Raw genomic sequence first — 24,704 nt, 5'->3', positions numbered from 1 at the left:
TATGTAGGCCTCAGAGGCGCCCCTCTTTCGCTTTGAGGCGCCCCTATGGGCTTCATAGGCGCCCCTCTATTGCACATAGGTGCCCTACTGTCTCAGAACCGCTCCCCTTTGGCATGCAGACGCCCATCTTTCGTACGGAAGAGCCGCTGTGGTTCTTAGAGACGGCATGGTGCTCCCAGACGCAGATGGGGCTCTCGGGGTCGACAGTGTGGGACCTTCAGTCGCTGATGGGTGCCCGCCAGATGTGGACCCTCGGAGACGCCGGTATGGGGCCCTCAGAGATGCCGGTATGTGGCCCTTAGAGACACCGGTGTGGAACCCTCAGATACTTCAGTGTGAAGCCCTTACCATTGCTGGTGTGGAGCTATGAATGCGCTGGCTTAAATCCCTCAGAGGCCGGTACATGGACATCAGAGCTCAGTGAGAGCTTATGTGGTGCCTTCAGTGTGGAGCCGTTAGACATCAACATGGTGCTCTCAGGAGCCGGTGAGTCCTCAGAGTCACCGGTGTGGGGCCTTCAGAGCTCCGAGATACTGGTGTGGGGCCCTCAGAGGTGTCGGTGTGGGTCCTTCAGATGTACCTATAGAGCCTTGAGATTCACAGGTGTGGTGGCCCACAGACTCTGTGTGGAGGTACCGGTGTGGGGCCCCCAGAGCCACCGATATAGGGCCCTTAGAGACACTAGTATGACTCTCAAAGGCGCCGCTGTGTGGCGCTCATAAACACTGGTGTGAAGCCATCACAGGCGGGTGGAGCCGTTAGAGGCCGGAAAGGGCCCTTAGATACCTACAAGGAGCCTTCAGAAGCCGGCGTGGCACCCTTATGGGGATAAGCGTGTCTACTTAGGAGCCCTTGAGGTGCTCTCATGAGCTCTGTGGAGCCCTACCGAGCCGAAATATGGCCACGGCCAGTTGCCGCCGCATGGCTCTTCGGACTATCATTCTCAGGGGCCTCATCTGCCTAGCTTGAATAGACGGGCCTCTCAGACCATCAGTCTCATGGGCCTCCTCTGGCTGGTATAAATAGAAGGGCCTGTTAGACCATCAATCCTAGGGGCCTCCTCTGGTTAGTATAAATAGAAGAGCCTCTCAGACCATTAATCTCAGGGGACTCCTGTGGACAGTATAAATAAAAGGGCCTCTCAGACCATCAGTCTCAGGGGCCTCCCTAGAAAAGTGTAAATGTGGAAAGAGGGCCCCCTCAGATTCATTAGGAGTGGACCTCTCTGACTATCAGTCTCAGGGGCCTCTTGTGGCCAGTATGAATATAAGAGCCTCTCAGACCATCGGTCTCAGGGGCCTCTTCTGACTGGTGTGGATAGAGGGCCCTCCCAGACCACCGGTTTAAGGGGCCTCCAATGGCCAGTTATATGAACAGAAGGGCCTCACAGCCATCAGCCTCGGGGGCCTCTTCTGACTGGTGTGAATATGAGGGCCTCTCATACCATCAGTCTCAGGGGCCTCCTCTGTCTAGTGTGAATATAAGGGCTTCCCAGGCCATCAGTCTCAGGGGACTCTTCTGACTGGTGCCGGATTGAGGGACCTCCCAGAACGAAATTTTGGGGGTCTCCTGTGGCTAGTATGAACAGAAGGGCCTCTCAGTCCATCAGTCTCATGGGCCTCTTCTGCCTGGTGTGATTATAAGGGCCTCTCAGGTCATCAGTCTCAGGGGCCTCCTCTGGCTACAGTGTAGATGGATAGGCCTCACAGACCATCAGTCTCAGGGGCCTCTTCTGACTAATGAGGATAGAGGGGCCTCCTCTGACTCGTGAGGGTAGGGGGCCTCGGCTAGACCGCCAGTGTCAGGGGCCTATTCTGACTAGTGTGGATGGAGGGGCCTCCCAGACCACCAGTCTCAGACCTCTGACTAGTGTGGATAGAGGGGCCTCCCAGACAGCCAGTGTCAGGGACCTCCCCAGACCAGTGTGGATATTGGGGCCTCCTCAGATCCACTAGGGCCTCTCAGGCCATCAGTCTCAGGGGCTTCGACTGACAAGTATGAACAGAGGGCCTCCTTGGATCCATCACGGCCCCTTGGAGTCCGTGCGTGGGGATTCGTGGAACTTATTTTTACCGAGTTTGTTTATTCTGGAAGGTGACGACGTCCTCTCAAATCGAGACGAGGGGCCTCGAGTAAAAAGTGGGTGGGCCAAAACACATGGTTGGCCCCCCACCTCGAAAAGTGGGTGGGCACTTGCCCACCTGGCCCCCCCCCCCCTGTTCCTACGCCTATGCGACACCGGCAGGGAGTGCTATAAAGGAATGTCGACCGGTTCGGCCGACGGTCAGCTCCTGGAGGAAATTCGAGGAGCCGGGTTGTGTAATGGTTAGCCATGTGTGTATACTTATAGGTCGCTCTCGCCTGATGCATAGTGTGCTCGTTTTCTCAGTGCTGACTTGTCGCCGGTACAAGTGCTGGGAGATAGCGTCAGGAAACGGTGCGGGCTGAATCCTTGGAGGTATTCTGTTTGCCGCCCAGACTATGATGTCACATTTTTACGGGGAAGATGGTGTATCTTTGAGGTTGATCCGGTTGCCCAATCATTCCGAGGCCGGTGATTTCACCTTGGATGTTAACGGTATCGGTTTAAGCTGCACTCAGAACGGGTTCGGTACCGATACACTGATAACTTATTATCGTTCCACTTGTCTCAAGATGGCCAGGGCTGTGTGTCACTCCTTATATGCCGATGACGAGCGTCAATACGAGCAACCACTCGTAAGCAATACGAGCAACCGTCAACCACTCGTAAGCAACTGATACCGCCACGAGTGGTTTCGCAGCGGATGCTCTCGATCTATTAGGAAATATGCCGTCTTACACAATCAATAGCTTCGCCTATGCACAGTGGCCCTTTTTCAGAATTAGCACGCATAAATTCGAAATATTTTTTCTCTTCTTTTGAGTAAAAAGCAGTCTAATCGTGTGCAAAACATTCCAAACTATCCGATGGTGCCATTTTTACCTCCTAAAAAATAATTATCTTTGGTAAAACTGACCGCAAAATCGAAGTTTGTCGAGAGGCGCGCGGACACCACCGACGGACCCTAAAAAGTAGGGTGAGATGAACATCAATTTGTAAGGCTTTCGGTGTGAAAATATTAAAAATTAATGGCACGGCTGTGAAGCTGAGTTTACGTAGAAGCCCTAGAAACCACAACTTTCATTGTATCAACTTAAATAGACCACTTTTGCCGAATATTGTGGACACAATAACAGGACAATTATTAACTGGAGATGGCGGCATACATATGAAGCTTTATGTTAAGTAGCACACTCTGGAACATGTCGTATTATACATCGTTCGAATCGCCGATCTCTTCTGACCATGTCCACCAAAGGGCATCGCGCCATTTTGCGCCATTTTGCTTCTACGGTGAATAACGTGAGCCAGTTCAGTCCGCGAGCGGCTGTGGCTCCTATTCGACTAAGCTCATTATACGACTAAGCTCATTGACCTGGCTCGAAGCTGGTGTCACCTGGTGGGCGCCTAAATGTGGCTTGACTTTTGCCATAAGATGTGCTTATTGAAATGTCATGTAGGCATAACGCTGTAGTCCCGTGGTCGGCTTAACCCTCGCCCATGTAGGGGGGGTGCACCCCCCTCCCCCCTGAGGTTTTTCTTAGCTACACGCCGAACCGTTTCAGATAGCCTGCTCAAATTTTCAGTACCCTATGGGGCATCCTTTGCGCAACTTTTGGTATTTTTTGGTCAAGGTCATGTCAGGTCACGGTGTTATGACGCCATAAAGGGAACAGCCTCCGGCCAGATTTACGCTAAATTGGAGATTGCTTCACATTGGTATAAATGCCGACTGACCTGACACACTGATGGATTGTTTTAGAATCATAACTGGCTGATTTGGCATTGACACAATGTCCGTTGACCTTTTCAAGGTTACTAAAGGTCAAGGTCAGGTCAGTGACCTCGGTTGACCTGTAATGACTTCTTGCACTTGTATGCCTTTTCGGGGTATTTTGATGCCCTGAATTCGAATTTGCTATCCATTTCAGGCATCGTCGGTTGTTTCTTGGAGTTCATTTTGGGTCAGGGTCAGGTCAGTGACGTCACACGCCTGACGTGACCCAATGCACAAATGACCTTCCAGACTTCCGATGCTCCCAACGCATCATTTTTATAGTTATGACATAGAAATACACACCAAACGATGGAGAATTGATCAAGGATCACGATAGTGAAGGTTTCAAGTCGATATCTTTTACCGTTTTGCCGCAATCGGCGCGGAAATCTGAAAAAGTTACATTTTTTCGAAAATTTGACCTTTAACCGGTCATAAGTAGGTCAAATGTTGACCTAGGACCAAAAATATACCACCAATCGCGAGATCTCGTTGAGAGCAATCCGTTGGTCTTTTCCGCTAAGCTCTACGACGCTCCGTTTTCAAACGCCAGGGGGGGTCGCACCAACATGGGCGAAGGTGGCAAAACACCGTTTACGGGCGAGGTCTAACGTCAAAAGCGCCTATGTGTTTGTATTGTTCGCGTCGCGCTGACCTTAGTTGCTGCCCGGCCGGGGCCGACTAACGGTGGCTGGCAACAGCTGCAGATGCGGCCACGTGACGCCCTGGGGCGTCCTGGCGGTCAGTGCAGCGCGGTCGGCTGGCGGGCTCGCCACACTTGCGTTCGGAGCGGCCTGGGCCGGCGGGCGAGCCGTGCGAACGTGCGCCAAATCTTGGGCCGAGCGGCCTGTCGCTGTTAATTGGGCCGAATCTCCTTGGGCAGTTCGTTTCTTTTCTTGTCTTTGCATTGGCAGGGAATACGTCCTTGATCACGTGGTGATGTCTTGCATCACTTGCAGGTAATGTGGGAATTAATGCGTGCTAATTCTGAAAAAGGGCCACTGTGCTATGTCGAACCACCTGCACCTCAACTTAGAACTCCACACTCTCAGCACCCACTCCCGCGGCCACACCGCTTACAGCTGCTTGCTCGAGTGCTGACCCAGCGCTGACCGCTGACCCAGTGCTGATATCAGCTCCCCCTCCCAGCGCCCAGCGCTCCACAGCCGCCGCTCTGCGCTGCGCCGGACAGACGGGATGTTTTCGCCGACCGCGCGCGGCCGACCGGCGAGCAGCCGGCGCTCTGTTTTTGTCCCGGGAGAGAGCAACGGTCGAGCCTCGTCATCCGGCAGAGCGGACGCGCACGGTCGTGCCTCAACGGGCGGGGACGGTCACGGACGACCACGGGCGCCCTTCGAAGGGCGCTCTAAGGCGTCTACGGCGTCCGCAGTAGACGGTCACGGGTGCAATTCGATGGGCGCTCCCGGGCTTCGACATTTCACGGTGCCCTAGTGGGAGACGGTCACGGTCGTTCTTCGGCTCACAGCTGTCCCTCAGGAGGCGCTTGATCACGGTCGTCCCTCAGTGAACGGTCACGGTCGTCCCTCGGCCCTCTGAGGACGTTCGTTCATGGCTTCCCCTCGGCTGCAGCGTCCACAATCGTCCCATTGTCAACCGCCAGGTGCCGGACGTGACCTTCGCTCGGCCAACAATCATCTCCGCGTGGTGGATGACCGCCGCGGAGCTATCTTGGGCGCCGCTGTGGCCTTTGGACTCGTCAATTCAGTCTGCAGCCGAGAGAGAGTGGGTTGGTGCGCTCCGGCAGGCAGATGCAGACGGGCGGGCATGACCGGTCGGAATGACAATGCCGGACGTGTCTGGCACCGCTCCGTCGTGTCGGGCAGACTGGACAGTCACGATGGAGAGGTCGGAGCACTGGTGGCTTTGTCTGAGGACGATCGGTGGCGACTTGTTTTGGAGGCTCCTTCGGTGGGGCGCTGCTGATATGATCGTGTCGTATGCTATCCATCTCGTGCAGGCCATACTTTATGAAGCTGTTGTGTCGTGCAGCGGCCATCTCGGTCGGCCCCAGGACTTACCATCATGCTGTCGTCTATTGGTAGCTATTACCCTGCAATATTAAACCAATCTTGTCACTACGGAGACGGTCTTTTTCCATCCTGTTTCGCGCTTTTTCGACGTGTCCATTCTGTCATTTTGTCACATCTCTTTTTCAATTCGCATGCTACCGTCCCATGTCGCCGCCGCTCCCTTTCCACTCTATCTCGCCCCTCCTATCCACACCTGGCACCGCCCCTGCCCGCCGTGCTCCAATCTAACCGATGCCGTTGCGGCCGGCAACATCCCCGAGGCTCGGCCTTCTCAACCGTTGCCGCTGCTGAGGAGGATAACAGTGCCTGACGGGAGGCGATTGACGGTGCGCCAGCGGCGGTTATGGCGCACCGGCGGCACTGGACGGCGCGGCGCGGCGGCGGCGAGGGCGACCTTACCCAGATGGCAGCACGGCTGAGTTTTGGCTGACCGGCAGACTTCGACTGAGCTGCGATATAACCGCCAGGTGGCGCTGAGCTGGAGAGGGCGGTCGCGGGTCAGCAGGCACTGGTCAGTGGTCAGTGGTCACTGGTCATTGGTTGGGTCAGCTGGTTGGACAGATGCTGGTCAGTAGTGGGGGATCACTGGCCGATGTCATTGGTCAGTTGTCAGCACTCTGTGGTCATTGGTCTGTCGATCTAGTGCAATAGTCTTTTGGTTCATTGATCAAAAGCCAGCACTCAGCAGTCACTGACCACTGGTCCCCGTCTGGTCAGCGGTCAGTGGTCTCTGGTCACTGGTCATTGGTCAGCAGTCATGGTTCGCTGCTCGCTGCTGGCAGGAAAGGAATTGGGAAGACCTCGTCTCGGATGGATGGCTCAGATAGATGGGATCAATCCGTGCAGCGCCCAGCCGCAACAGGTGGATGATTTTTAGTAGATGACCGATGTGTCCGAGATGTTTTGAGAGCAAATGTCTGGTTAGACCTTGGAGTTTGTCGTATAGAGCATGCCGGTTAACAGCTATAATCAATAATCATTGATCACTCGGTACTCCATTGGCGACGAATTTACGCTCAGTGTTGGATGATATATGAACGTTTTTCTTCAACCTTCTCATTCCAGCGTAATGGTCCATTACACAATGGCGCATATCCCTATAGAATCGTGACATCTTTTTCAATGCTGTGATAGAGCATACCATTCATTTGTTTGGGTTTGGAAAGTCGGCTATTGTTTGATGCCATTGATCCATTTTCCCGTCATAGTTTTAGCGGCTTGTTTGATGTCGCTCGCGGCGTTCCACCTCCCGTGTTTAGCAATTATGTGAACGGCCTGTGAATCCAAGCTGGCACGCCAGCTGCGCATCCGGCATTTTAAAAATAAACTTATCTTTTGGAGCCGACTTTCCGCACACGTTTACTGACTGCTCGTTTGTTGAATCGGATTGTGTTGTTGACCACATTCGTCGTTGATGTGCTGCCATGTCCCTGTTACTTGAATAACTTCACCATGTTTATGATTCAGATTATTTTGTTTTGACATCACGAGTGCTCGACTGAAGGACGGGGAAAGTGGGCCTTGACGCCCGCCAAAAATGTCCCTGTGGAGTACGACAGGTGTTTTCATTTGTGCACGACACGAGCAGAGCTGCAGGAGCTCAAAGGAAAAGCTCTGAGCCGCGAAGTACACAGCACTACGCCGAATTCGCTGTACTCCGTGGCATTGGCACTCTGCCCCAGTTCGGGCAGTGCAGTGTGCATGCCTGGGGTATTACGGATATGGCCTTGCTGGTAGCTCACTGATCCAGGGTATCAGCTGATCGGGGATTATTGCCTCTGCGCTACGGTCGAACGGTCCCACACTCCACCCAAACCTGTACCTAAAGATCCCGTCTCCGCGTGACTACATATTCGGCATAGGTATCATGGTGCATGCCTCCCTCGCACATGCAACCCGAAACACACACGCTACCTATTTGGGCACTCAGTGGCTTTATATACATACGTAGCCAATCTACTCCCACTTACAGGACTGCAATGATTTACGTTCGGTGCCAGAGCTATCAGTAACACGTCCCTTTTCTGTACTCGCAACCTGTTCAATGCACGATTGTGTCAGGACTATCAGTAACTCTCAATCCCTCCTCTGTCTGCCCACAGCCCGTTCGTGAGCCGGAATGGCGCACCAAGCTCCCCAGCTCGACCAGCGCCGTCAGTCCGACCGGCAGCGGCTCCTCCGCCGGCGCCGGATCGCACAAAGTCACAGAGATGGCCACCATCTTCCAGCGCGGCCGGACGGCCACCAGCGCGGCGCCGCGCCGCGACAAGAGTCTGGAGCGCGACGCGGCGCTGGTCCGCTCCGAGAGCCACCTGGCCCGCTTCAACAGCGCGCGCGCCATGTTTGAGAGCATGACCGAGCGGCCCGTGGAGCGGCGCCAGAGCGCCAAGGAGCGCTCGCGGCCGGCCGCGCAGGGGGGAGGCGCCTCCTCGCGCTCGGCGTCGGCCGCGTCGCGCCTCAGCTCGCGCTCGCCGTCGCCACCGTCGGACGGCCGGCGGCTGAGTGAGGGCAGCTCGGGCAGCTCGGGCCGAGCCAGGGGCGAGTCGGAGCCGCCGCCGAGCGCCTGTTTCCGATCGCAGATAGGTCGGATCGGCTCCGGTGGGCGGCAGCTCGGACCGGCAGAGAGACTGGCCAACAGAGAACGAGCGGCTAATGGCAACGGCCACACCCGCGCGCACGTGACCAACGGCGTGGTGAAGGACCGCAGTCACGTGATTAACGGAACGACTGACGTGAAGAAGTCGTTCAACAGCGTTTCAAAACTAAACACCGAATCAGAGTCAAACAACAAGACAGACACACCCACCAAGTCGCCTTCCAGCTCTAAAGACACCATTCCAGACGGTGTGACCATCCGTAGTCACGTGACCAGCTCCCCACGGGTCACCCGTCCAATGAGCGGGCCGCCGTCCATGTCACGTGGTCTGGACGAGATCCCCACCCGCGGGCCGAGCTGTGCCGACGACCAGGGCTCGGCGTCCTCCGGCGAGCGGCGGGCGCTCTCCAGCCGGGAGCTGGTGAACCGCCAGAAGAACTGGATCTCGCACTTCACCACGCGCCGCGGCGAGCGGGAGGCCGCCTCTCCGGAGCGCCAGGAGCAGAGGAGACTGTCCGAGCCGGGCACGGCGGCCGTGGGCAGTGCTACCAGCCCCAACGCAGGTACAGACGTGGTGGAAGGTAGGGTCTTAGTGGTTTTCTTTTATTTACCGCTGGATGTTCGTACTTGATTTTCTCCTTGGTTTGAATTTTGCTGTTTGGTCTCGGCATTCAGCAGTGTTGTTGATTCTGCCTTGTTTCGCCTCATGTGGTGTTTATTCTTACCCTTTTCCCCCGTCTCTCTGATTTTTATGTGTTTTAATGACCAGCAGGACTACAACTTCTCTTAGTCCATATAGACCTTCAAAGGTTCATTTGCCATTTGTGTAGTGATGTAGTGAATTTATTATCCGAAGCTACATTGTATTCACAGAAACGTTTCAGTAACAATGAGGCTCGACCACGTGGCTGCCGAATAATGTGTTTGTCATCTCCGGCCGTGGGTACAGGTCACGGTTTGATGCGATCACTCACACAGAGTGTTGGTGTTATCGTTTAACGGTAGAGCGCCGGCGGTGGCTCACGTCTGTCCATCCCGTGTGACTGTCTGAGTAGCAATGTCTCACGGAAAGTGTCCACACTGGACGAGACTGACCAGCGGCAGGCAGTGGTCAGAGGTACCGCGTGGGTAGTCCGTGTGTTACGGTAGATGTGTCATGGATACCGGAAATTGTCGCACGCTCCATTACGGTTAATACGGTATGCCTGTTACGACAATTCTGGAGCGTGTGATTTAGTCAAACTGTGGGATAATGTTAAAATAACAAAGGCAGTGGATGGCGTCGGATAATGTGTCGGTAATGAAAATCGTCCAGTCTCTACGATTATTCTCAATCACTATTAGATCATTGCTCTCAGTTTGACTGACTTTTATTGTTTATTCGCAGGTCGCAGCTATGTCCGTCCCGCTGAGAAGCCGTACGTGGAGCGGAGTCCGTCGGCTCCCCAGCAGAAGTACCGCCCGGAGCCCAGCGCTGCCCCGGTGCCGGAGTCGTCCCCTCCGCAGTCCCGGACCGGCGCCGGATACTCCCCGGAGGCCTCCCCGCCGCGTCAGACCCGTGACCTCACTCCCGGGGAGTCGAGCCCTCCGCGGAGTCACTCCCAGAGGCCGACTCACGAGCCGCCGCCGCCGCCGCCGGCTCTGCTCAGCCCGCAGACACCGCGAGCCACTGATACTCCGGCGTCGCCAGAGACCAGCCCCGAGTCGCTGTCACCCTCGCTCGGGTCGGCGGACAGGTCGGGCCCCGCTCTGCCGCGAGATTCGTTCAGCTCTCAGCTGGGCTCCCCGCCGGCTGGACTAGTCAGCGAGACGCGGCGGTGGCTCGAACTCGGTCTCCCGGTGGATCAGATGCCGACTCCTCAACTGTTCCCTCCGGCCCCGGCGCGTCCCCCCAAACCGGACAACCTGCGCGCTCCTCCGGCCGAGCCGTCCTCCCAGGACTCCCCTCCTCCTCCTCCTCCTCCCCTCCCGGCCACAGAGTCCAGTTCGGAGGACTCGCTCGATCAGGTGCCGTCGAGGGACGTGGCGTCGGCGGCGCTGCGGCAGCTGGATCGCCTGGTGTCGGGTCCGGAGAGGGAGGCGTCCCCTCCCCCGCCGCCCCCGCCGGGGCAGGGTGGTCAGGACGGGCTGTGGGGGATCGGACGGGAACAGGATCGCAGCGTGGAGGATGGGAACAGCGGCGACATCGAACAACTGCAGGTGAGGATGGTGTGGGTGGGTGCGTGTGTCGCGCTTTGTGTTGTTATTTTGAGTGCAGCTTAGATAGAGTGCTTTGAATACCCTGTCAGATCGGGAATATGATACCAAGGGTCGCTGATCTCACTGATCACGTTATGAAGAAGCGTTAATGATAACACGTCAGTGGCACACAATGATGACGTGGTCCTCCACTTCACCCGTACCTGTCACGTCTAAAAGTGTACTGTGCTATCAATTTATCGATACTTATGCGGGTGTCATGTACTTGATGACGTCGTCCGACAAGATGTTTTATCGCTTTCAGCATATGCTGAAAGCGATGAAAGCATATCGCTCTTATTGATGAAATTTTGATCGTGTGCACGTTTGGCTATTTCAGTTTGACTCTTCCCCCGAGTCATGTGACGGCCCGGAGTCGATGACTCTGGCCGAGGCGGACCAGTTTCTCAGCTCTCGGTGAGTTTGACTCCGCTGCACGGACAGGTTGGACTGACTCGAGCCTGGTCGGATTCGAATACGGCTGTATAAAACTGCCGACTGTATGCTATTTTCGTGGTAATGCTTACGGTGCTGGTTTTTAACGTTTTATTTTGTGCTGCATTTTGCTATAATGAACAATGACTTGTTAACACCGGTGCATCATCTTATGTATAATCAGGCTTATATGTGCAAGGAGATGCAATACCTACGCAACCGATATCGTATCGATAAAAACACACATCTTGCATTGTTGTTGCGTTGAGGCCAATCCTTTATTACATGACTTGGCCGTTAATTGATTGATTGTCCGTTTCCTATGCCTGCTCTTTTCTACAATTTGCTAGAGTTGTCCATCACTTTGAGTTTGTGTCGCTCGACACTTGAATTTTCCGGGCATACGTTTTATAATCGCATGCAAAATGATAACATTTGCAAGACAACCCCGGACGGCATCCCTAATTTGTCGAATGGCATGTCGCTAACCCGCCGCCGGCCTGCATCTAACCAGTGTCGCTCCTAACATCGGTAAAATGCGATATGCATACGGTACGGCCACTAACCGCTCACTGTTTCCTCCCCGCAGAATCGCCGATAGGAGGGAACAGTAAGTGCATGCGTGACGGGCTCATTCGTTCGTCACATTTTTTTCTATTCCTTCTTCCTCTGAAAGCAGTAAGATTTATTGTTGCAAGTCTGTCATGTAGGTATAGGTTTGTAACAGCCTTTTAATCATATCTGTTCTGTTGTCGAGTTTGGATCAGTAACCTCAACATTTTTGGCAGCCCGGATTATTTCCATTGCATTAATAAGTGATTGCTTTACTCTTGTTCTACAGTTGCAGTCTCCTCTCACTCGTATGATGTGACTGTCACTAATGTTCTCTTTTCAATTTTTAGATCCAAGGAGCTCCTCTCCGAGTCCCAAGCTCAGGAGGCAGAAAGGCTCCTGGCGGCAGCCAACCAATTGGAGAACAGAATCCACCTCAATGGCCAATCAGCATCAGCCATTGACACTGACGACCAATCGCGTGAGCGGCTGCTAGGCTCTGACCAATGGGAGGCCGAGCAGCACTCGCCGGCCGAGTGCGACCAATCACCGCCAGCTGACGTCATCACCGGCAGCCAGCGACAGGAACGGCTGGTCACCGAAGAGCTGACGCTGGAAATTGTCTATGATGATGAGTCACCCAGAGTCGTCTATTTCGAGGAGGTTTGTGGATAATCATTTAGTGGATATTGTGTCAGATTTTTTTTCTTATTTTAGTGCTGTTCGCCGAACTAGTTTATTTAAAGTCATTTCCATGAATTAATTTGCACATCTTGCCAGGATTTTTAGAGCTTTCGCAAGATAATACCGTACCTAGATGACATATATACCGTTCGGACTGTTTATATTGTATTGAAGTACTTGACGAGTACCCGGACACATAACCACTCCATTCTCTCCCTCACAGGTGCTGGTGAAGGACGGCGTGCATTTCCTGGAGGACGGCCACTACTGGGAGGAGGGTCTGCCCCTCTCCGGGGAGGAGCCCGAACCGGAGCTGGTGCCCACCAAGGTGTTCAAGCCGCCCTCCAAGGTGTTCTTCAGCCGAGACCCGGTCAGGGTGAGTTGGAAAGGACGAGTGACGAACGGGTAGAGAAACGTCAGCTGTGAGCGTCAGCTATTGTGGTTATGTCTACTTTATGTTGGCCATATTCATATGTGTGGTTTCCTGGTTTATTGGTTGTTTTATCTGGTTTGTTAGTCCTGCCAGGTCTTTTCGGGTAACTCCTGTAATACGTGCGGTTCGTCTTCGTCTGTCCACAGATCTACAGTACGTTTACGTCCAGCGAGTACGACCGCAGGAACGAAGATGTCGACCCGGTGGCCGCCTCGGCAGAGTACGAGCTCGAGAAACGTAAGTAGGAACCAAAATCTGCTCTGACGCTACCATCATATTCTCCATAGCAGATATCACACACAAATTAATGCACCACAGCGTCACGTCCGCATCTGGTGTCGATAATCTTTATAGGTCTCGACACTTCAGTAATTCAATCCTATATGAAGACATCAAATACCAGTTATTTTTTCACGTCGATCACGTCTAAAAAGCATGACCTTCCCTCCGTTTCTCCGGTTTCGGGTTTTACAGCTGTCGTCCATTCAGACTCGTTTCCGTTCGAGCAGGCACCGTCCTATCTCACGTGTCGTTTCTTTTGCCCCGTACAGGTGTGGAGAAGATGAACGTGTTCGAGGTGGAGTTCGACAAGGGACCGGAGGGACTCGGTCTGAGTATCATCGGCATGGGGGTGGGCGCCGACGCCGGGCTGGAGAAGCTCGGCATCTTTGTGAAGACCATCACCGAGGCCGGCGCGGCGCACAAGGATGGCAGGATCCAGGTGGGTCTGGGGGTGGTTCATGGAATGACATTTCAATGCATTGCAGTTGTAACAGTTTCGTTTAATCGGTAGTTGAATACCGTAAAAGCCATTATAGGCTTGTAAATTTTATCATCCCCAAATACACCTACGGGCCCAATTTGCATCACGAATTTAGCCTTACACAGTTCCTCCATACCAGTCTCTAATACGACGCAACCATTGATTGACCCCGTGCCTTTCTACGCTTCAGGTCAACGATCAGATTATTGAGGTGGACGGCAAGTCTTTGGTGGGCGTCACCCAGGCGTACGCCGCCTCCGTGCTTAGGAACGCCGCCGGACACGTCAAGTTCATGATAGGACGCGAGAAGGACCCGGAAAACAGCGAGGTGAGGGCGTGGGAGGGGTCTGAGGCGTGACGCGATGGGTGACGTATAATTTGTTCATGATATATAATTATCGTGTGCTAACTATCGAGTTTGGTTTAAACCATTGTAACGTGGCTTTTTCTCTGTGTTTGGTGCTACCTTTATTTCAAACGTCAAATAACTATAGGTGCACGACGACATAGCGTATTTGCATTTGAGAGGTAAGAAAATCTTATGACCTCTGAATTGACCTCTAACCTCCACCAGGTGGTCCATCTGATCCGTCAGTCCCTGTGACCTTTGACCTTTGACCTGACCTGTGACCCCCACCAGGTGATCCACCTGATCCGCCAGTCTCTGTGACCTTTGACCTCTGACCTGACCTCTGCTCTGACCTCTGCTCTGACCTGTGACCTCCATCAGGTGGCCCAGCTGATCCGTCAGTCGCTGTGACCTCTACTCTGACTTTTGACCTGACCTCTGACCCCCACCAGGTGGCCCAGCTGATCCGCCAGTCGCTGCGCGCTGACAAGGACCGGGAGGAGCGGCACAAGGCTCTGCAGAGGGACTACGACCAGCAGCAGCGTCTGCTGGAGCAGATCACCCACGGACACCCGCCGTCCTATCAGGTAACGTACATCCCACCTGGTTAGTGGTATCCCACGGATGTCCACAGTTCTATCAGGTAATGTGCTATGTTTTCCTTGTGGGAAAGGTTTCTTCTTGCAAGCTTTGACAGAAGTGATGACAGCGTGAAGAACAAGGTACTAAACAACTTTTCAGATGATAACTTTTCCGTCTAACCTTTCAGTCTAAGCATGTGATTTTTCTCGGACAATGCGAATATTTGTCTGACCAAGCACCTGCCGTTCTTCAGGAGGCTACCAACCGTGACGGTTCGCTGGTGGCCGAGACAGAGGTCACTGAGGTCACCACAGAGGTCACAGAGGTCACAGAGGTGACCTCAGCGCCGCCTTCCGCTCCGGTGGAGTCGGCCGAACCGAGTCCGACGGAGGTCGAGCTCCAGGCCAAACTGCAGCAGGTGCGCAGTGGGGGACTGAACTCCAGCTGTTAAACTCTAGCTGCCAGTGGAATCGAGGTGGAAAGATAATTATTGATGCTTGATTGCAGGAGAGACTGCAAGAAATTATTCATTCTGCTACGAAGCATGCTGCCACGACGCTACAAATAACGGTTGCAGATCTTGCTCAATGCTCATGTTTGTTAAAGACGAAGCAATTTGCTAAATTTACACTTATTGCACATATTTATCGCTTGTTTTATGAGTTTGATACCGCTACAGGTGTGTTAAATGGCATCAGCTCCATTTTTACTTACGTGGTTTGTTTTCAGGCTCTGGAGAAGCAGCATTACTACGAAGGTGAAATCGCGAAGTTAAAAATGCGGGTGAGTTCGCGCCGACGTGCCTCGTGATGTCATGTGAGGATTACCATGTTCTGTTGTGCCCAGTGCCCGCCTTATTAAAATTCCGGTGGATGACGTAAAAGGACTGTTGTCCGCGTGTTGACTTGACTTCTGGAAGATACTATCGTTGTTTCATGACAATGTTTACTTCCATGAGATTGGAATGAAAGATGCTACTGGCATCAATGACATCACCTTGTTCTTTTTTTAAGCATTTGAATGTCCTGTTCAAGTGACTTGATAACCCGCTAAAATGCCGAATGTTTCCCTGTGGCCGACACCTATGTCGGTCGTCTCTGACGTGCCCTACCTAGCCCTCCGCTCAGATTGGGGAGCATGAGTCCTCTTCTGCTCATTTTTCTGACCTGACCCGACCCCTCCCGTCAGATCGTGGAGCTGTAATAGTCTCTCGCTCAGTTAACTGACCTGACCGGACCTCCCCCTAGATCGTGGAGCTGGAGTCGTCTCTGTCCAGCTCCCAGGAGGAGCGGCGCCAGCTCAGTGAGGCGCTGGAGCGTCTGGCTCCGTACGAGCAGGGCCTGGAGGCGGCTCGCCTGGAGGCCGCCAACCACCACAACTCTCTGCTGGCGCAGCGGCAGGCTACCGAGCAGCTGGAGCGCAAGTATCAGACGGCCAAACGGCTGATCGGGGAACTGCAGCGGAGAGAGCAGGGCCTGCTGCAGCGGGAGGAGCGCCAGATGGGCAGGGAGCGGGAGTACGAGCAGGCCGTGCAGCAGCTGCACGACCGGCTGCAGCTGCTGGAGCGGCAGCTGGCCGACACGCAGCGGGACGCCGGGCTGCCGGTGCAGCTGCCGGCCGCGCCGCCCGGACGCTGGCCACCGGCCGTGCGCCGTCCGTCGCCGCCCAGCGCCCCGCTGGAGCGGCTGGACACCTCTGAGCTGTCTGACGGGGAGACGGGCCCGCCGCCGCCGGCCGGGCACAGACAGCGCCGGCCAGACACCAGGGTCAGTGGCAGGGGTGGTGTGGTGGTGGGTAGATAATGGGGCAGCCAGCAGTCTTTCAAGGGCACCTTGATTGTTTGATTTGCTAAATACTGAGTCGTTGAAGGGATTTTTTATTAACATCGCATCCTGAATACTTGGGATCCATTGTTTTACTCGGAGCTAAACATTTACGTTATCGCAGTAAAACACTCACTTACGGCATCTATATTATTATTTAATTACCATCGGCGACAAAATCCATGCACCGGTGCACCCATCACCAGTCTGCACGCTGTGCTGACCACCCCTCACCTCTGCCACCCGACAGGAGGAGCTGGACCGTGCCGTGCCACCCCACGAGCTGCTGGACACCTCTGCCAGCCGGAGCAGAGCGCAGCTGGCCAGCAAGGGGGGCCTGTCGCAGCGACACCCGCCCAACCTGAAGCGCAACACCAGCAACAGCAGCAGCGGCAGCATGGTCAGTACGGAAAACTGGGCCTGGCTAGGGCTGCAGCGGTAGGCATGAATGATGCATTGATGCCAGGAACTCGACTCATTGTGCGACCGTAGCGCCAAGCCAAGCATTTGACGCTGCCGAGCGGCATAAATCGGTACACTTGTCCTTGTTTTGTACTTACCCTACTGGCTACTTTACTTTTCATGCGTAGTGCACAATGTACATGTTTGCGCTACAGAAGTGATTCTCTTCGTCAGATTTTGTACTCGGTCTGATTCGCCCCACTCCCTCTCCCCAGGAGCAGAGTTTCAACGAGTCGGGCCAGGGTGTCGAGTACCCGGACATCCTGGTGAACGCCACGCCTCGCAGCTCGCTCCGTCACCAGCACCAGGGCCCGGTGCCGCAGCTGCCGCCGGCCGGCCGGCGCGACTCGGGCCTCCAGCCGCTCGGCATTCCCATCCCTCCCTCCGCCAGCCAGCAGTCGCCGCCGCGGCCGGCCGGCCGGGCGCCGATGCCAGCGCCGCCCCACGGCGGGCCGGCGCAGCTCGAGTCCCTGAGCCCGCCGCGCGGTGGCGGCCGGCCCGAGATCCCGTACCGGGAGCCTCCGGCGCCGCTGCCGAGTCCGCGCGCCGCCGGACCGCCCGTGCCGCCCGGTGGACTGAGGTGAGAGCGGGGCATCGCCGGGGAGAGGAGGGAAGGTGGGGATGGATTGACACTGCTCAGTAAGCTCATTTAGAGCTAGAGGAGGTTCAAGACGATTATAGGTTGCGTTTCACCCTTCATGCGGATTAAATTGTACTATAGCAGCTATCCCCCCCAACCCTCCCAACAGCTATTCGGTATCGATTTATTTATTACGGAGCGAGCGAAGCGAGCGTAGTCTTTCCTTAGATTAACGGAAATTTCTGAGTATGAGCGGCCGGCCGGCCGGCCGTGGTCACGCTTTTGCGAGGCTTATATCTCAGCAACCACTTGACCGATTTACATGCGGTAATTTTTGTAGGGTAGCTTCATTCCTTCTACCAAGTATTGGACTATTCCCGATGCATGTGGGTGACCCCTTATGCACGTGCCACGTGCAAAACGAAGAGGTGTCACTTTTGTAATTGTTGCAATATCTCGGTAACTACTTGGCCGATTGCGCTGAAAGTTGGCATGTAGGTAGGCACCCACTAGGCAATGCATATCCATGTGCCAGAGTTGGGGTGCTGCTGCACGTGCGCACGTGCAAGGGTCGATTCCAGATCTCGAGAACGGCTGGACCGATGGCGCTCAAATTTGGTACATGGTGAGAGACCGGTTAGTAGGGAGCCGTGCAAAAGTCAGTTGGGACCCATTTTGCACGTGCGCACGTGCAGGGTGCCGCTTCCAGATCTCGAGAACGGCTGGGCCGATTGTGCTCAAATTTGGCACATCGCTAGAGACCGGTTAGTAGGGTGCCGTGCACAACTCAGTTGGAGGTACCCCCTCGCAATTTCGCACGTGCAAGGCTCACCCTCTCGCTCGCTCCGTTAGTCGCCCCAAAAGGCGTTATACTGGTAGTTACGGAGCGAGCGAAGCGAGCGGAGTCTTTCCTTAGATTAACGGAAATTTCTGAGTATGAGCGGCCGGCCGGCCGGCCGGCCGTGGTCACGCTTTTGCGAGGCTTATATCTCAGCAACCACTTGACCGATTTACACGCGGTAATTTTTGTAGGGTAGCTTCATTCCTTCTACCAAGTATTGGACTATTCCTGATGCATGTGGGTGACCCCTTATGCACGTGCCACGTGCAAAACGAAGAGGTGTCCGTTTTGTAATTGTTGCAATATCTCGGTAACTACTTGGCCGATTGCGCTGAAAGTTGGCATGTAGGTAGGCACCCACTAGGCACTACATATCCATGTGCCAGAGTTGGGGTGCTGCTGCGCGTGCGCACGTGCAGGGGTCGTTTCCAGATCTCGAGAACGGCTCGACCGATTGCGCTCAAATTTGGTACACAGTTAGGGACCGGTTAGTAGGGTGCCGTGCACAAGTCAGTTGGGACCCATTTTGCACGTGCGCACGTGCAGGGTGCCGCTTCCAGATCTCGAGAACGGCTGGGCCGATTGTGCCCAAATTTGGCACGTCGCTAGAGACCGGTTAGTAGGGTGCCGTGCACAAGTTAGTTGGAGGTACCCCCTCGCAATTTCGCACGTGCAAGGCCCACCCTCTCGCTCGCTCCGTTAGTCGCCCCAAAAGGCGTTATACTGGTTATATTAGGTATCGATCGATTCGGATCGATGCTATTTCAAATCACTGAGCCAACTTAAAACTTGCCCGCCTTGGCCTTCTTAGCTGATCTTCTTATCAATCTCCTTTCACCCGTCCACCTATCTGACCCCCTCTCCCCATCTCCCAGGGAGGACTTGTCGGACCCCCAGGCGGGCAGTCCTTCAGGCGGTGACCCGAAGATGCCCCGAGGGCTGATGGATGAACTGAGGAACGTGGTGCACGACTCCAGGACCTCGGGACAGTACTCACCCAGTAAACCAGGTGAGGGACCTATTGGATTGTACGAGTATTGAGACGGTTTACGGGGAGAGGCCGGGACCGTAGGCCGCATCATGACTGGCTGGGGAGGGAAACCATATATCTGCTTCATGTGGGGCTTAGTCCTTGCTGGATGTTTCTAACGAAACACCGTGTTGTGTCTTTGGTGTGCCCCTATGCCGGTCTTTTATCTCTATCTCATCCCTTTCTCGTATAGCTCTGTTCTGTCTGTTAATCTTAGGGCGTCTCTTCCACCCCTCAACAGTCTTCCCGTCGCCCTCGCTCTACCACTCTAACACTAACCACCCCACACCCCCAGGCGCGTCCTCGGTGTGGCAGGGTCAGCAGTACCCTCCCGGAGAGCTGCCGCCGTCCCGGCCGGCCGCCAGAGACGCCGGCTCCCGAAAGCAGCCCGACGCCGGCGGCGTGGTCCTGCTCAGCAAGAGGCCACTCGACACCAACCTGCCGCCCAACGATAACAGAGGTGAGGGACGGGGCTCAGGTGAGCTGTGGATATTCGGTGGGAATACAATGGCTCGCATATCACTGTCGGTAAATGTGTCAATAGGATAAGTTTGTTTCGTTTAGTCCACCCATGCTTAGGCTATGTTTTTAGGGCCTTGAGTGCACCCGTTCTTTTAACCAGCATTCGATGCGGTTATGTAAACTATAGTATACTTGAGCGTTTCCATGCAACTCTGCAACTTCAAAGGTGTTCTACCCGCTCTGACTCTCTCTTTCTTCCCCGACAGAGGAGGCGTCGCCGCCGCGGCCGTCCTCGTCCCACCTGCACGCGGCGGCGTTCTCCCCATCCGCCGGAGTCTCGGCGGTCGCCGCTCCGTCCGGTCTCACCGCTGAGAAGCGCAGCGGATCACATATCTGGCAGGGAGGGCCCGTACACGACTGGACCAAGGAACAGGTGAGGGATCCAGTCGTGGCAGGAGGGAGGTGCAATACCTCACTCTGGGTAGTTATTTCCTTGGTTGATAAATGTAGTAGTATTGACAATAAGGTACTGTTACGTGTTGCCTTGTGCTTTAAAACCCATTGTCAGCTTTTCCTTTTTGGCCTTGTCCTTAATTCAGTCCCGGCGCTTTTTAGCAGCTCTTGTTCAAACGGGATCCGGGCTCGGGCTTGTTCCAGCGTTTCAAGCGGTATCCACATAAGAATCCGTGCTTGGTGTGATACCATCGCCATTAGTTTGGGCCGTAGCTTGGAATCTCAACAAAGCTGTCTACCTCAGGTTGGACCGTTTACCGAGAGTGTGGTGCTATTCATAGCCTATCCAATCAGCTGCTCCGGTCTCAAGACGCTCATGTGGGTTCAGGCACGCCTGAAACGGATGCAGTCGCCGAGTTAATAGTTTGAGACTCATCCACCAGTTCACTCTGACGCTACTTGCCAGCCGTGGCGAGGCCAATACTGATATTTTCTGGTGTCGATGCTCGGACAATAGCGGACGTTCGTGTTTGGAATAATTGGACAGCGCCGTTGCGTGCTGTGGAATAATTGCAGAGCAGATGAGATACGGTAAGCCAGCGGCAGAACAATCCATGGACTGACGTTCGGAGAATCGGCTGCCATTGCTGCATTCATTTTGTGGTGTGTCCTTGGTTGAGCTGGAAGTTGCAGGGCATCAAATGCGCTCAGGTGCTCGGTCTGACTCCAAAGTGACCCCCTTTGGACCCCTTTTCTGGACCGTCTGACCTGAGTTTATCAGTGTTACACGGCGTTGATCCGTCATGTTATCCGTTTGTTGTCTGATCTGCGTCTCTTCATCTCTGCTTCTTCATCTCTGATCCGCACTCTGACCCTCTGCTCTTCACATGACCTCGTTCTGACCTCTACTCTCCCCATCTGACCCGCTCTGACCTCCCCCTCTGCCCGCCCCCCCCCCCTCCAGGTGGGCCAGTGGCTGCTGGCGCTCGGTCTGGAGCAGCACATCACCACATTCATGGAACAAAACATTACCGGCGCCCACCTGCTCACCCTCGACTCCAAGCAGTTCAAACAGCTCGGCCTCGAAGGCGACGACAAGGTCAAGGTGGGTCAAAGTCACCAAATAGGTCATATGGTTTATACAGGAATGGCGCTGTTGGTGATCGGTCGAAACGGCTCGTATGTTTCCTTCTAGTATGGACGGTTACGGTCTTTGGAGATGCTCGCTTTATTGGGTCCTTTGCAAGGAATTATAGTGAACTTTGACCGTTTTATGTTCTTGGAACGTTTGTGTTACGTCTTGGGTTATTGCCTGGTATAGTGGATGACAGTTATATGACCATTGTACCCGTTACGACTATTGCCTGGGCTTGTGATAAATGGAATGGACTGGTAGTTCACGCTCTGATGGTGGTCTTTTGGCGCAGGTTAAGAGGAAACTGAAGGAGCTGAAATCGCAGATCGCGCGAGATAAGAAACAGGCTGAGAAGGAGAAGAAGGAGAAGGATAAGCTACAAAAGAAGGCGGAGAAGCTGGTAGAGAAGGCGGTTAAGAAGAAGTGATCGTATTGTTAAGCTAAATGTGTCGATGCGCAAGCAACAAAGCTGTATTTGTAGTGATCGAAGTGTGCGTTTGGTTCACAACAGGTGGCCGACTTCAAACATTCCGTTAACGGTAGCTGAGTGATTACGACTGTCCAAATGTGTGGCGCAGCGTTCTCTGATGTGATATGAACCCGCGTGCGCCGGCCGTGAGCGTAATTTATACTCTGTGCCGTCCTTTCCGTCCTCGTGGGATCAACTTTCGAATCACATTCCCCTCCCGTGAGTGTCTGTGTGTGCTCCGGAGTGCCGTGTAATGCGGAGCGACGTGTTCATTCTCGTGAGTGAAGGGCGGCGGAGGGCAGGACGTGACTGCCCACCGCCGCTCCCCAGACAGTCGGCTGGCCCGGTCTAGTCTTCGCGCTAGCCGGTATAACATGCTGGACTCAGTCTGGGCTCTTTGTCTGTGTGTTTGTAGTGCGATACGGCTGGAGCCGGGCTTTGGACGGCCCCGGTCGCGCGAGATGTTTGAGTTGTGTCCGTCCGCGCCGCAGCTGGCGATTTGACGAGCCTGCAAAGATGAAGCGACGCCCTGGATCGGCCTTGATGAATCAGTGGTGCCTTATATTTTCACATGTGCCAATTTTATGTAGCTCTTGCTGCTTTGTTACATTTGTTAAGTGTGCTGAGAGCGTAGTTTGCTTGTGTGAAGTTTTATGTCTGCCGGGCTGCCGTGCCCTCGGCGGAGGTAACTCAACGTTTGGTGTTTTATGGAAAGAAATAAACAGCTCTCTTTTACTCTAGTATTTATATCGTCGAGCAAATATGGTTACACTTGACCGATGGCTCTGGCAGGGCCGCAGGGCTGGTCGTTATCTTAACGCATTAAATGGAAGATCTCCAGTGGAACTGGAGTTGAGCTCATGAAACTGAAGTTCTACTTCTGTCGTTGAACATACGACGGCCTTTGCCACTAGCCCACCACACCGTGCGCCCACCTGAAACGCTCTCATTCCGATATCAATGATGGTTTATTGTTTAGCATCATCAGCACTACACGATACAATAAATAACATAGGTTATATAAAGCTCCTCGGGAACATTCCTGTACAGACACCAACCATCCCAACGTCGCACCCACGCACATACACCGGCGAAGGGCGGGGAGACACTTCGGACCAGATATCCACCCCGACAGTAGGGGCTGGACTGGTTTGACACTGGAAACGGTTTCACGGAGGAAAACCCGCTTTGATTCGGACCCACCCTCGCTCCAATCCATTTTCATTTTCTTACCATGGCGGGTACTATACATTCCCATCTCTCAATGGATCAGCATCTCAGCATCAGCAGTCATCAGCACGCAGCAGACTCCGCTGACGGCAATCAGCGCTGTCCAGCGACTGACATCGCGCGACCACAGGGTTTGTTCGATTGGCTCACCGTTCCGGCCCTATAGAGCTCGGCAGTACACACATTGTACCCTCCCAGCCGTTCAGATAGCTTTATACATGACCTGACTAGCTCTCACTTGCATCTCGTCACATACATTTCGTGGAACACATGACCCCTTTATGGCAGGTGTATGTCGCCTATGCCAACAGACTCATCACTCACTCGCTGAAATAAGACAATAAAACCAAGTCGCACACTCCTTACAACGCACGACGCCGTAGATATGGGAACGACATTGAGATTTAAAGGTTCGGAGCAGTAACTTTGGCATGCCGCGACGGTAGCGGCGGTCGACGACGCAGACTGAATTGTATATCAAGAAGGTACACTTGTACCCACTGCTACAAATCGTACCGTTAGCGACACCACATGGGCAAAATCTGCATCGAGGGGTTGGGGACAGCGAAGACATTGGTCGGTAAAACGCGGCCAATATGGCCATTTCGCCTAGCTAGCAGCTGCTCGATGAGGGCACAATGACTTCATCGAAGACGCATGGCATTATGTACGCCGTTTGGAAGCATGGACTACCGCCCTGAAATCCAGCACGCCACACAGCTTCCGTTATTGGAAACGTGCGATTTCGCCAGCATTTCCGTCCTCTCAAACCCTCCAAAAGGTCACCGACGTGACATGAACTCAAAGATTACCAACAATCCCAGGAGTTTCGAATCCGCAGTCAGCTACAGAAAGACTCTTCTGTGTGTCGCTCACCTTCCTCCATTGCATCCGAGATTTCAGCCACCCCACCGACCTTATCAGTCTCCCCAGCTCGTCCCTCAGCAGCCTCCAGCTTCCCCTGCGTCCGACTCTCGCTGTCAGGGCCGCTCAGATCTCTCACTGGTATCATCTGACGATACGAGAGCCGACCTCGAGCCCTTCCTGCCCAGTTTCAGACTCGAGCGGCGCTTCTCCTTACCCTTCTCCCGCCGTAGAGAGTCGGAACCACCGCGTGCAGCCAGCAGCAGGTTCTCCACGGATTTGGGTTTACTGAACGCCCGCCGCGCCGGGTCACCGGGGAAGGTGCGCAGACAGTCACAGCTGAAGCAGCTCGTGTCAAACTCCGACCCCGGTGCCAGCAGACTCTCTGCCGATTTAGCCGCCTTGGCCCGCGCCCGGTGCAGCGCCGGGAAGCCGCCATCGAGCAGGAACTGACGGTCGTCGGGCCGCCAGCGGCGCTCGCAGCCGCCGGCGCCGCCACCGCCGCGTCCGGGCGGCGCCTCGGCGGCCAGATTGTCCCAGGACTTGCCGCGGCCGCGCCACTGCTCGTAGTGATGTCGCAGCTCGGGCCGGCGCGGGTCGGTCCAACGCAGTTCGGCCGGCCGGCCCGGCGCCGCGCGGTGGTAGCACAGGTAGCGAGGCTGGGGCTGCGGTCGGCGCCCGATCGCCTCGGCGTAGCTGGGCGGAGGGCCGTGCGGCGGCTGCGGCAGGGGGTGGCGGCCGCTGTACCCGGCCTGGGCGGGGTAGAACGCCGGGATCCGCCGGCCCTGCGAGCGCAGATCTGTGGGAGAAGG

At 54.7% G+C, this 24,704-nt stretch overlaps 2 protein-coding genes across 3 annotated transcripts in view; one reads left to right on the top strand and one right to left on the bottom strand.

The window, feature by feature from the left end:
• LOC122365332 overlaps positions 1-22,533 on the top strand; it is a 45,915-nt gene extending 23,382 nt beyond the window's left edge. Inside the window, exons 3-22 of one of the 2 annotated variants that reach the window (XM_043336468.1) lie at positions 8,014-9,070; positions 9,895-10,706; positions 11,086-11,162; positions 11,770-11,790; positions 12,083-12,395; positions 12,640-12,792; positions 12,996-13,086; positions 13,401-13,570; positions 13,803-13,940; positions 14,414-14,548; positions 14,797-14,961; positions 15,273-15,326; positions 15,791-16,309; positions 16,617-16,766; positions 17,044-17,408; positions 19,125-19,258; positions 19,575-19,739; positions 20,008-20,174; positions 21,159-21,299; positions 21,622-22,533. In XM_043336468.1, the coding sequence (XP_043192403.1) occupies positions 8,014-9,070; positions 9,895-10,706; positions 11,086-11,162; positions 11,770-11,790; positions 12,083-12,395; positions 12,640-12,792; positions 12,996-13,086; positions 13,401-13,570; positions 13,803-13,940; positions 14,414-14,548; positions 14,797-14,961; positions 15,273-15,326; positions 15,791-16,309; positions 16,617-16,766; positions 17,044-17,408; positions 19,125-19,258; positions 19,575-19,739; positions 20,008-20,174; positions 21,159-21,299; positions 21,622-21,756 (4,962 nt within the window). In that variant the 3' untranslated portion in view covers positions 21,757-22,533. The remainder of the gene's footprint in view (positions 1-8,013; positions 9,071-9,894; positions 10,707-11,085; positions 11,163-11,769; positions 11,791-12,082; positions 12,396-12,639; positions 12,793-12,995; positions 13,087-13,400; positions 13,571-13,802; positions 13,941-14,413; positions 14,549-14,796; positions 14,962-15,272; positions 15,327-15,790; positions 16,310-16,616; positions 16,767-17,043; positions 17,409-19,124; positions 19,259-19,574; positions 19,740-20,007; positions 20,175-21,158; positions 21,300-21,621) is intronic. The other variant, XM_043336469.1, reaches the window with a different exon arrangement.
• Positions 22,534-22,747: 214 nt separating this feature from the next.
• LOC122365339 (general receptor for phosphoinositides 1-associated scaffold protein-like) overlaps positions 22,748-24,704 on the bottom strand; it is a 32,696-nt gene continuing 30,739 nt past the window's right edge. Inside the window, exon 6 of the mRNA XM_043336482.1 lies at positions 22,748-24,691. Within this exon, the coding sequence (XP_043192417.1) occupies positions 24,009-24,691 (683 nt within the window). The 3' untranslated portion in view covers positions 22,748-24,008. The remainder of the gene's footprint in view (positions 24,692-24,704) is intronic.

This window comes from Amphibalanus amphitrite, unplaced genomic scaffold, assembly GCF_019059575.1.
Source record: "Amphibalanus amphitrite isolate SeventyFive unplaced genomic scaffold, NRLGWU_Aamphi_draft 000732F_arrow, whole genome shotgun sequence".
NCBI lineage: Eukaryota > Metazoa > Arthropoda > Thecostraca > Balanomorpha > Balanidae > Amphibalanus > Amphibalanus amphitrite.
The sequence above is the reverse complement of the archived record's forward strand: the minus strand, read 5'-3'. Positions and strand labels throughout refer to the sequence as shown.